Here is a 12274-nt window from a genome sequence, read left to right as displayed (position 1 = left end):
TGAATACTGCTGTCATACCTGAAATTCTTAGTGGCTTAATTGATTAATGATAGTTGTCTTTGGTCCAGCAACATTATAGCAGCAGAAGTATAATGGCAAACTTTGAAATTAAAGAGGTAAAATGGCACAACATGCAAATGTAATAATGGGTGTATCCCAACTTTAATACTAATTGTTTTTTAGTTAACAGTGTAAGGAAAAGATGAATTGCTACTTACTGTTAGTTGCAGAGAGGCACCAAAGAGAGAGAGAGAGAGAGAGAGAGAGAGAGAGAGAGAGAGAGTTACACATTTGCTTTTGGCCACAGCCTTTGTCAGAAAATGAAGGAGAAACACACACACCATCAGTCACACAAGCAAAAACACCTCATCTGGCAGCTAATGTGTTAGGGTCTTTTATTTGTGCCTGTCTGCAATGTAATTGGGTCTGTCTTTATGATAAGTAGCAATCAATCTATCTTGTTATATTGTTGATATTCCAACCTGGAGTTTAGATTGTTTTATCTTTGTATGTAGTTCCCCGGATATAAAAACATTAAAACATGGAAAATTATCAACTGGATAATAAATTTGTGTGAATGATGGTCTGAATAACAGTTTGACAGATTTGACCACACACTACACAATGTGTAGATTCAAATGAAAAATGAGGAAAGGAAAAGAAATATATAACTATTATTAGGAGTGCAACAATATTAGGTGAAATAGTTCTACCTCACTTTATTTCAGCATAATCTATTATTTTGACTTGGCTAATAATAGCTGATATGCTGTTCAAGTATCACAAGAGGAGGAGGTACACTTGGGAAAGGCTGGGAGAAATGGTAAGATTTCAATTAGATCATATCATGGTCAGGCAGAGATTCCGAAATCAGATATTGAATTATAAGGTGCACCCAGGAGTAGATATTGATTCGGATCATAACTTAGTAATGAAGAGAAGACTGAAGTTTCAAGAGACTATCCAGGAAGAATCTCTAAGCTGGTCGTACGTCGTGTTCCAAAAATGGACAGCATAGAGAAAGAAGTGATGACACTTTCTGCAGGACCTGACCATCATTTTGCAGGGCAATGCTCAAGCACGCACAGTGCAAGCTGGTACTTATTTGTTTGACTGATGAGGCTGCTAAGTGCTATACCACCTACTGCACTCCCCTGACTTAAGCCCTCGTGAGTTCAACTCGATTTCTAAACTGAAAGAAACAATTCACGGCATTCGCTTCAGAACTGCTACAAATTCGTCGGGCAATAGACTGTACCGCTCGAACTGTCAACACAACTGGCACTGCTAAGAGTGTCCTACGACTTCCACATCGCTAGGAACGGGTTATACACAATGCTGGTGACTACTTTGAAGGTCAGCAGATCTTTGAAATACGTACCTATTTTGTACAAGCTGTAAATAATTAGTTACCACTATTAAAGTTCCAACCCTCGTAGAAAGTGCAGAGAAACTAAGGTGAAATAAATGACTGCATAAAAATGTGAAGAAATTAAAAAATAAATAAATGCACTAGCTCAGCATATAGAAAATTTAAAACAAAGCTTGGCAAAATTAAAAGCAAGGCCCGTAACATTAAGAGTGCAGTGATAATTCCAATGTTAAAAGTAGAGGTGAGAATTTATATGTGGAAAGAGTACATTGAAGGCTTCTGTGAGGGGAAGGTCTTCTGTCGTGACATGATAGAAAAAGGAACAGGAGTTGACAAGGGAGAGATAGGGAATCTGGTATTACGATCTTAAAAGAGCTTTGGATGACTTTAAGATCAAATAAAGCAGAAGGGATGGATAAATTCCATTGGAAATTCTAAAACCATTGGGGAAAATGGCAACAAAATGGTGTGTAGAATGTATGAGACTGCTGATAGGCCATCAGACTTTCTGAAAAGTGTTACCCACACAGTGCTGAAAATCAGCAAAAGCTGAAAAGTATGAGAATTATCACACAATAGCTTAACATCTCGTACAACCATACTACTGGCAAGAATAATGTACAGTAGATGGGAAAAGAAAATTGAGGATCTGTTAGGTGACAGTCAGTTTGGCTTTAGGAAAGGTAAAGGCACCAGAGACACAGTTCTGACTTTGTGGTCGACAATGGAAGAAAGACACATTCATAGGATTTGTCAACCTGGAACAAGTGTTTGACAGCGTAAAATGGTGCAAGGTGTCCAAAACTCTGAGAGAAATAGGGGTAAGCTACAGTATACAGTATGTACAAGAACAAAAAGGGAAGAATAAGACCGGAAGAGCAAAAAGGAAGTGCTCATATTAAAAAGAGTGTAAAACAGGGATGTTGTATTTCGCCCCTGCTGTTCAAATTACATGTCGGAGAAGCATTGACAGAAATAAAAGAAAGATTCAAGAACGGATTTAAAATTGGAGGTGCAGAGACTTCAATGATAAGGATTGATGGCGACATTGTTATCCTCTGTGGAAGTGAACAAGAATTACAGGATCAGGATGTCAAATCAAACACCTTTCAGCTGTCTGGTTTCCAAACTTATTTTATTTGGCTGCCAGTTTCATCAGTTTACTATGTCAACTGTTTAAAAGATGGCAGATGATGGTTGAATTGATCATTACAGCAAGCATAAATCTATTAATACCAGTGTTGCTGGTCCCTGTTTTGACCATAACCGAGGTAGAAACTTCCTACACGTTGGTCAGGGGACTGAAGATGGCGTAGTAAATTGCCAAAACTGGTAGCCAAATAAAATAAGTTTGGAAACTAGACGGCTGAAAGGTGTTTGATTTGACATCCTGTATAAAACAGCTGAGTCCCACAACCATCTCTGAAAAGATGGACGTTACAGGATCTGTTGAATGGAATGAATGGTCTAATGAGCACAGGATATGAGTTGAGAATGAATGAGGAAAGAAAAAAGTAATAAGATGTAGAAGAAATGAGAATACCAAGAAACTTAACTAGAGAACTGGAGAACACAAAGTAGACGAATTTAAGGATTTCTACTACCTAGCAGTAAAATAACCCACGATGGACAGATCCAGGTCGTCATAAAAAGCAGAGTAGCACTGGAAGAAAAGGTACTCCTGGCCCAGGGAAGTCTACTAGTATGAAATACAGGGTTTCATTTGTGGAAGAAATTTCCAATTCAGTGTGCATTTGGAGCGCACAGATATGGCAGTATATCGTGGACTGTGGGAAAATGGGAACAGAAGAGAATTGAAGCATTCCTCAATTACAATTTGGCTCATGAAAAAAGGATTTTTATGTCCACAATTTAAGTAAGGCTTTACATTTGTTTTTGTTAGATGTTTTACCTACATTTGACAAAGTAAATATAAATTTGCATTAAAGTGTGTGTTGCATCCATTTACTGCAAGATCGGGTGCTGGACATCACAAAATTTGATGTGTAAAGTTGTACAATCTTCAGTGGTAAAATCCTGTCCACTTTTTGAGGTTGATTATCACAGCATAAGAAACCAGAGGGGTGATAGTGATTTGATCCTTTGTGGTTGTCTCAAGTGTGGTGGTGGTGGTGGTGGTGGTGGTGGTGGTGGTGGTGGTGGTGGTGAGAAATTCTTTTCATCTGTTTGAAAATACTGCACTGCTGCTTGTGAAGTAGTGATGGAAGCTCAAAATTTGGCAGATTACTTCATGTTATGTAAGGTACTTGAACAGTTCCTCACAACAATTCTGCATGTAAGAGGATATTTTGTCAGGTAACTAAAACAAGAACACGGTTTAGATCACCTACTTACTGGTAATGAAAAATTGGAGAGATTGTTGACAGTAAAATCAAGAATGCAGGGTGACTGCTTTTGGCAAACATTTGACAAAGAATTTTTGAGAAAGGCAAAAATCTGGTTCCGGACGTCATTTACAGTGGTCTGACACAGTTGTCACTGAGGCAATACGACATGTGATAGGATACGTGATGGACTCACGATAAGGCGCAGAGGTGTAGAAATAAAGCTGAAGTGACTGAACCATTTGCGTACCAGTCGTTTGCGCCTGCAACCACCATTTTATGTATTTATTTTGAAATGCCAGTGCCTTTTGTGTGAAAACACCAATACTATTGCCAGACAGACACATGTGGTGCTACAATGAGGTACCTATTCAAATGTAGTTCATTGTAACAGTCACTTACAGTGTTCAAAGCAACAATTGGTGCAGCCATTGTGCTACATGATTATAGGAGATTGTGAGATTGTTTCTTTTGTATAGTGATCATATTGATGAGATCGTTGAGAGTGGAAGTAAACATATCCAAAGAAGAAGTGGTGGTGGTGGTGGTGGTGGTGGTGGTTGTTGTTGTTGTTGTTGTTGTTGTTGTTGTTGTTGTTGTTTTCAGTTCAAATAATGGTTTAATGCAGCTTTCCATGCTACTCAATCCTGTGCATGCCTCTTCATTTCTGAGTAACTCAACCTACATCATTGTGAATCTGCTTACTGTGTTCATTTCTTGGTCTCCCTCACTCCTTCAACAACACCCCCCCCCCCTCCAACACACACACACACACACACACACACACACACACACACACACACACACACACACACAAACACACAAACACACACACACACACACACTTGCCTCCATAACTAAACTAGTGATCTCTTGATGTCTTAAAAAGTGGCCTATCAAACAATCTCTTCTTTCTGTCAAGTTGTGCCACAAATTTCTTGTCTTCCCAATTTTATTCAGTGCCTTCTCACTAATTATATGATCTACCCATTTAACCTTAATCATTCTCTTGTAGCAGCACATTTCTACTCTCATCTTGTCTAAACTTTTTATATATAGTTCATGTTTCATTTCCATACATGGTTAAACCCCAGACAAATACCTTCAGGCAAGACTTCGTAATACTTAAGTCTATATTCAGTGGTAACATGTTTCTCTTCTTCAGAAATGCTGTGCTTGCCATTATGAGTCGACATTTTCGATCCTCTCTACGTCAACCATCAGAAGTTTTGCTTCCCAAATAGCAAAGCCTGTTGACCACTTTCAGAGTCTCATTTTGTAATCTAATTCTCTCAGCATCATCTGATTTGACTACGTTCCCTTATCCTTGTCTTGCTTTTTTTTTATGTACATCTTATATTCTCATTTCAGAACACTGTCTGTTCCATTCAGTCACTGTCTCTGATAGAATTACATTATCATCGGCAATCTCAAGGTTTTTATTTCTTCTCCCTGAAGTTTAATTCCTCCTCCAAATTTTTCTTTGGTTTGGTTTACTGCTTGCTCAATGTACAGGTCGAGTAACATTGGGGATAGGCTACAGTCCTGTCTCACTCATTTCTCAACCACTGCTTCCCCTTTATGCCCCTCATCTCTATTACTGCCATCTAGCTTCTGTTCAAGTTGTAAATAGCCTTTTACTCCCTGTATAACCTTCAGAATTTCAAAGAGAGTATTCTAGTCAATATTGTCAAAAGCTTTTTCTAAGTCTATAAATGCTATAAACATAGGTTTGCCTATGTTGAAGATAAGTTGTAGGGCCAGTATTGCCTCTCGTGTTCCTGCATTTCCCTAAAATCTAAAGTGATCTTCCCAAGGTCGGCTCCTACCAGTTTTTCCATTCTTCTGTAGAGAATTTGTGTTAATATTTCGTAACTGTGACTTATTAAACTGATGGGTCTGTGATTTTCACATCTGTCAGCAACTGCTTCCTTTGGAATTGTAATTATTACATTCTTCTTGAAATCTGATGATATTTTGCCTGTATCATTCATCTTTCATACCAGATGGAAAAGTTTTGTCATGGCTGACTCGCCCAAAGCTGCAAATAGTTCTGGCAGAATGTTGTCTACTCCCTGGGCTTTGTTTCGATTTTCAGTGCTCTGTCAAGTTCTTCTCACGTCGTCATATCGTGGACCTCATCCTCATCTAAATAAATAGTCTTCCATTTCTACGATATTGCCTTCATCTCCCTGGTATAGACCTTCTATATACCCATTTCACCTTTCAGTTTTCCCTTCTTTGCTTAGTACTGATACCCATTATGAACATTGGCAAAATAACCACGTTCTCGTGGGATACACACAGGCTGAAAATTGCATTGCAACATTTTGTAAGTGGAAGTTTCAGGTAAGTTTCTGCCCTTCTTCTGTATTGAACTTTTTCTGAGTGAACATTTTGTTCTGATGTGCATGTTGTTAGTGGGATGGTATGTAATCAGTTCACAAAAAAAGTATTGAGTTTGTTTGTCCCAAAATGTAAGTCATTCAAACAGATCATTTGCTCAGATTCCACAGAGATATCAGCTGTGACATTTACAGTGAGAAAAAGCTCTTTATATGCCGGACGAGACTGAAATGGGTTCAAAGTGTTTCCTGCCTGGTGGCTGTGGGTGATACGGGTGCTTTGCTTGCGTTACTTTTGTGTGCTGGAGTGCGCCACCTGACAAACTGCTGTGCAACTTTGTTGCTCCAAATTGATTCTATGCTTCAGAAAAGACACACAGAATCTGTTTGAGCAACCAGTAGTGGTTCTTACTTTCTCTCGAGCTCTCGCGTTCCTCCGTTCGGAGGCGTCTCTAAAGTGGGGAAACTGTTTTTCGGTTGCAGGTTCTGAAGAACTTGGTCGAGAAGTGCTCCAGGATACACACTCTGACCCTGTCCAATCTAATACTGCAGTCCAAGGAACATTGGGAGGCAGTGTCACGTCTAGAGCACCTCCGCGTACTGGTTCTGAAAGTATACTACGCGGGGAGCACTCCTGTGCTGCGACCTTTGGGCGACGGATGCCCGAGGCTGGCCGAGGTCGACTTCGGATACGCGACTCTCAATACGGATGACCTGAGGCACTTCCTCGATGGCAAGAGGAACACTCTCAAGTCTGTACGGATAAAGTGGACGATGGCTGGAAGAAGGTGAGTGCTGTTAAATCTCATCGTATCACTGTCTAACTTTTAATTGTCACTGTGTGTGGTTGACGAGAGTGCTTTACGTGCATTCGGTATCTTCACACTACATAATATATCCTGTGAGTTTCTTTTGCAGTAATTCAACATACAGCATATTCCTTCATCATTTATGTGTAGGTAATCGTTAAATACTAAATGTAAAGGAGACTTCAGTTTACTGCTATCGCACCTTTAACCCTTATATGCTTAGTCAGGTCAGAAAGATGCGAGACTTTTTTTCTTTTGCTGTTCTTTGTCATTGTGAGTAACATAGGGAGCCAGTTCCACTGTTACTGTCTCTTATGCCCTACTGAAAACTGTTGTCATCCTCATTGTTTCCTCGTACTGTGTGTTTCGACTTGTGACTGCCTGTGACAAACTATTCTTCAGTATGTAATCACCTACACTGAGGTGACAAAAGGCACGGAATAGCGGTACGCACATAAACAGATGACAGTAGTATCACATACACAGGGTATAAAAGGATGGAGCTGTAGTTTGTTCTCAGGCGATTCGTGTAAAATGGTTTCCGGCACGATTATGGCCACAGTCGGGAATTAATACTTTGAATGTGGAACTTGTAGATGGTGCAAAACACATTGCTGTGTTACATGCTGTTCAGGCAAACAACATTTCATACCGTTCGTTTAGTACAAGGAAAGATGATCGTGACAGAATAATATTAAGTAGTGAGTAAGTCGCGGAACGTATACTGTGCACTGGTGTTTGTTTTTGTATGTACAGACATCAAATGGGAGGTATGGAATAGGAGAAAATGACCAGGTGTAACGAGAATCTGCATCACCTGTTACGTGTTACAACGGGTGGGGGGATCCTTTCATGTTTTGGCATCACAGTTTGGCGGCAGCTTGACTGTCAGGGAGCAACCACTCTCCAAGAATGAAAACGAGACAAGAGGGTTTTGTGACAAAAGAAATATGTTGTAATCTTGATTGTAATGTTAAGCCTTTGTGGTGTATTTCATATGTACAGGTGTGTTCTACTCAAATTCATGAGTCACTCTAATGATTTGTACATGTATTCTATCAGCTCGGAGACTGTGGCTGCGGTTACCCTTGACACTGCATCACAGACCAGAGCGCCTGTGATGGTGTACTCGATGGCGAACCTGGGTGCACAAATGGCAAAACGTCATTTTTTTCGGATGAGTCCAGGTTCTGTTTACAGCATCATGATGGTCGCATCCATGTTTGGCTACATCGCGGTGAATGCACATTGTAATCGTGTATTCGTCATCGCCATACTGGCGTATCACCTGGCGTGATGGTATGGGGTGCCATTGGTTACACGTCTCGGTCACCTCTTGTTCACATTGGCGGCACTTTGAACAGTGGACGTTCCATTTCAGATGTTACGACCCGTGGCTCTACCCTTGATTCGATCCCTGCGAAACCCTACATTTCAGCAGGATAATGCACGACCGCATGTTGCAGGTCCTGTACAGGCCTTTCTGGATACAGAAAATGTACGACAGCCGGCACATTCTCCAGATCTCTCACCAATTGAAAACGTCTGGTCATTGGTGTCCAAGCAACTGGCTCGTCACAATACGCCGGTCACTACTCTTGATGAACTGTGGCATCGCGTTGAAGCTGCATGGGCAGCTGTACCTGTACACGCCAACCAAGCTCTGTTCAACTCAACGCCCAGGCGTGTCAAGGCTGTTATTATGGCCAGAGGTGGTTGTCCTGGGTACTGATTTGTCAGGATCTATGCACCCAAATTGCGTGAAAATGTAATCACATGTCAGTTCTAGTATAGTATATTTGTCCAATGAATACCCGTTTATCACCTGCATTTCTTCTTGGTGTAGTAAATTTAATGACCAGTAGTGTAGATTTGGCACAGTTTTGCTATAAACAGAATAAAATTTCACTGTCTCAAATGCAAGTTTGTATTGATAAGTAAGGAAAAAAATGTTTGTTTCGTTAATAACTTGCCTTACTCCTCGACATAACCTCTTTTGAGGGTTGTACACTTTGTCCAGCTATCCCCCAGCTTTTTCCTTCCGTCAGTAAAGCAGGTCCTGTCAGACTCCGCAAAATACTCTTTGACTGCAACAATCACTTCCTCATTTGCTGGAAATTTTCTTCCTAGAAAACGGAAGTTACAACTTAGGGAACAGGAGGAAGCCACGAGGGGCTACATCTGGTGCATAGGGTGGATGAAGAACCAGTTGAAAGCCCAATTTGTGCAGATTCGCCATTGTTATCACTTTTGTGTGCGATGGTGCATTCTTCTAGTGAAGGACCACTTATTTACGTCAGTCTCTCTCCTTTTTTTTCCAGCTTACGCAAGTTTGACGATCTGACAATGAAGTGTAATAGGGTAACGTTGTGTTTCTGCCTTCTCCCACTGACGAAATGGTCTATCCCTTCTTCAGTGCACTTTCACAAGCCTTCATCCATTGTTTTGTCTTTCTCACTTGGTTGTGTAATGGTGGTTCCAGGTTTCGTCACGGATTGACACAAAAAGTGTTGCAGATTGCAATTAAACGTCACCTGACACCGTGTTGAAGTATTTTGCCAGATTTGCTTTTTGTAGACTGTGAGCAGTCACAGCACCCACCTCGCACATGCCCTCTTATTAACCAATTCTCCGTGCCTAGAGTCTTGGCAACCTTGTGCATTTTTTACTCGGTAGTCTTGCATTATATTGTGGATTTTGTCAATGGTTTCCTTGGCAGTGACATCAATTGGGCGAATGGAGTTGACATACTTACCAATTCACATGGCTGTCAACCGTCAACTGTATGCTTTGCATTGTTGAAATTGTGCCTGCAATCCTCGGAATACTCGCGTTTACCTACCGTGAAGGCTCAACAAAAATGTTCCGTTCTTTCGTGCAAATTTACCAGGCTTATCAAACCATCCTTGTTTGTTCATTTGAATTACTCAGACTGTGTTTGCATTGTATCTGAAACTTCAGTATGAAGGAGTTAATTATGTGGTGTTGCATATGGGATTTTTCTTAATGTAAAGTGTAGGTTGAATCAACTGTTGAAGGGGGAACAATTCCAGTGATCTATATAAATAAAAATGTAAATGTTCATTTTTTCATAATAGTGTATCTTTGAAAATTGTATATGTAAAACTTTTTGAGATTTGTTGTAACAACATTTCGCTATTGTTAAGTTTACAGAAAGTTATATATTACATATACTAAAAGAATTAAGCATATAAAAACATATGTCTATTCCAGTGCAACATTGTGTGAAAATTTTAAAGCATTCGGTCAAAAACTTTCAGCAATTTGCAATTAGGAACATCTGCATTTTCTGTATAAGTGCAAACGTAGATGTTCATTTCTTAAAAGACTCAAGTGTTCTTATATACCTACTGGAATGACATCTGGTATATATGTAATGTATTAGCAATAAAAGGGGAAATGTTATGAAAAGTAAATGTTGGTTTGTTCAGAATTGTTAAGTAACAAAAGTTCTTCATTAATTGCTTTGTAACTTTTGATATATACGATGAAACGATTTTAGCTAACAGGAAAGTTATTTTTATGTCTTATTGGTTTAGGATTAGTATACTATTACAGAATCAGAATTTGCAATAGGAAGCAGCAAGGCTTGAGGTCAGTGAGTGAGATAGATAGATAGAGAGAGAGAGAGAGAGAGAGAGAGAGAGAGAGAGAGAGAGAGAGAGAGAGAGAGAGAGAGAGAGATGGGATGGGTGGGGGGGGGGGGGGGACACAGAAAATGGGGAGGACGAGATGGACTGAGAAGGAGAGAAGGGAGTTATGGATAGAGAGGGGGAAAAAAAGAGGATGAGATGGACAAAGAAAGGGGGAGGGAAGGATGGACAGATGCAGGGTAGAGACGATTAGGATGTACATAAAGTTTCTGTACATATTAGAAACATGCTTTTTTTTTTAAGTAGACTGAGCAACAGCTAATGAGCAGGTACAGCTAGTTCAGTAATACATTTTGTGATCCGTGATTGTTATCTATTAAATACTTTACAGTTAATTTAATAATGTGCTGATGGAGGTATATGTAAGAATGGCAGTCAGAGTAACGGATGTGAAGTTCTGTCAATAATATCTTTGTAGTAGTGTCACCACTTGCACCAGGCAGATACCGTGAATAATAATGTAATAAAATTGTTCTGGACAGGTGTACTTCTGACAAGAGTTAATAAATTTTAATAATTACGATCCCATATTTCGGTAGCAAATGACACTGTAGTCACATTTGAAATGGTAATGTTACAGTAATTACAAGATAATTATTCTTAATTTATTGTTACAATAATAGGTACATTTTTGAGTTCTAGACTGTGGCAGGAGGGAAATATTTTCATAAGACCCATTCCTGTTGTTACCCAGATATGTCCTGCCACTGCTGACAGTCTGCGCCAACTGCTTGGAACGGCTCCAACTTTACGCGTTTGACACAGTCCGCGACGAGGCGAGCGAGGCATTTACTGCACTGGGAAGCCTGAAGAACTTGCGGGAACTCGAGATGCAGATCAGTGAGCCTCTACCACCTGGCGTAGGTCATCTGGCATTTGAGTAAGTTACATGTAGAATGCACACTATTTTACGTGAATATATAGTCTACTGAGAACGGAAAATTTCTGGAGCTTCCAGCTAATTAAAGTGGTCGAAATGCCGCGCTGTGGCAAGTAGTAGCTGTCACCTCCTACAGCATCATTAATACACACTGAGGTGACGAAAGTCGTGGGATACCTCTTGATTTTTTGCCTGACCTACTTTTGCCTGTCTCAGTACGGGAACTCGACGTGGCACGGACTCGACGTGTTGTCGGAAGCCCCCTGCAGAAATACTGAGCCTTGCTGCCTCTACAGCCGTTAACAATTGCGAGAGTGTTGTCGATGCAGGGCTATGTGCACGAACTGACCTCTCGATTACATCCCATTAAATTTCAATGGAATTCGTGTCTTACAATGTGGCTGACCACACCATTTGCTCAAACTGTTCAAAGTGTTCTTTAGACCGATTGCGAACAGTCGTGGCCCGTTGACATGAAATCATTATTTTGGAACACAAAGTCCACGAATGGCTGCAAATGGTCTCAAAGTAGCTGAAAATAATCATTTCCAATCGACGATCGGTTCCTTTGGCACGGATGACCCAGACAGCTAACGCCATTATGGAGCCACTATCAGATTGCACTCGGATCTGTGGCTCCGTGGGGTCTACCGTCAGCTCCCACAACTGAAATCAGAACTCACCTAACTGGGCCACGGTGTCCTAATCGTCTAGGTCCCAGACCCGTACGGTCACGAGCCCAGAGATACGCTGCAGGCTGTGTCATTCTGTTAGTGAAGGTACTCGCGTCGGTCATCTACTGCTGTAGTCTATTAACGTAAAAAACTTCACCGCACTGACTCGACGGAT

The 12274-nt window shown here is 40.6% G+C and overlaps 1 protein-coding gene across 1 annotated transcript in view; it reads left to right on the top strand.

Moving 5' to 3' along the window:
• Positions 1-12274, top strand: part of LOC124719057 — an 88235-nt gene that overhangs the window by 31561 nt on the left and 44400 nt on the right. Inside the window, exons 5-6 of the mRNA XM_047244727.1 lie at positions 6546-6850; positions 11240-11425. Of these exons, the coding sequence (XP_047100683.1) occupies positions 6546-6850; positions 11240-11425 (491 nt within the window). The remainder of the gene's footprint in view (positions 1-6545; positions 6851-11239; positions 11426-12274) is intronic.

This window comes from Schistocerca piceifrons, chromosome 10 (genome assembly GCF_021461385.2).
Source record: "Schistocerca piceifrons isolate TAMUIC-IGC-003096 chromosome 10, iqSchPice1.1, whole genome shotgun sequence".
Lineage (NCBI taxonomy): Eukaryota > Metazoa > Arthropoda > Insecta > Orthoptera > Acrididae > Schistocerca > Schistocerca piceifrons.
This window is presented reverse-complemented; position numbering and strand designations above follow the sequence as displayed.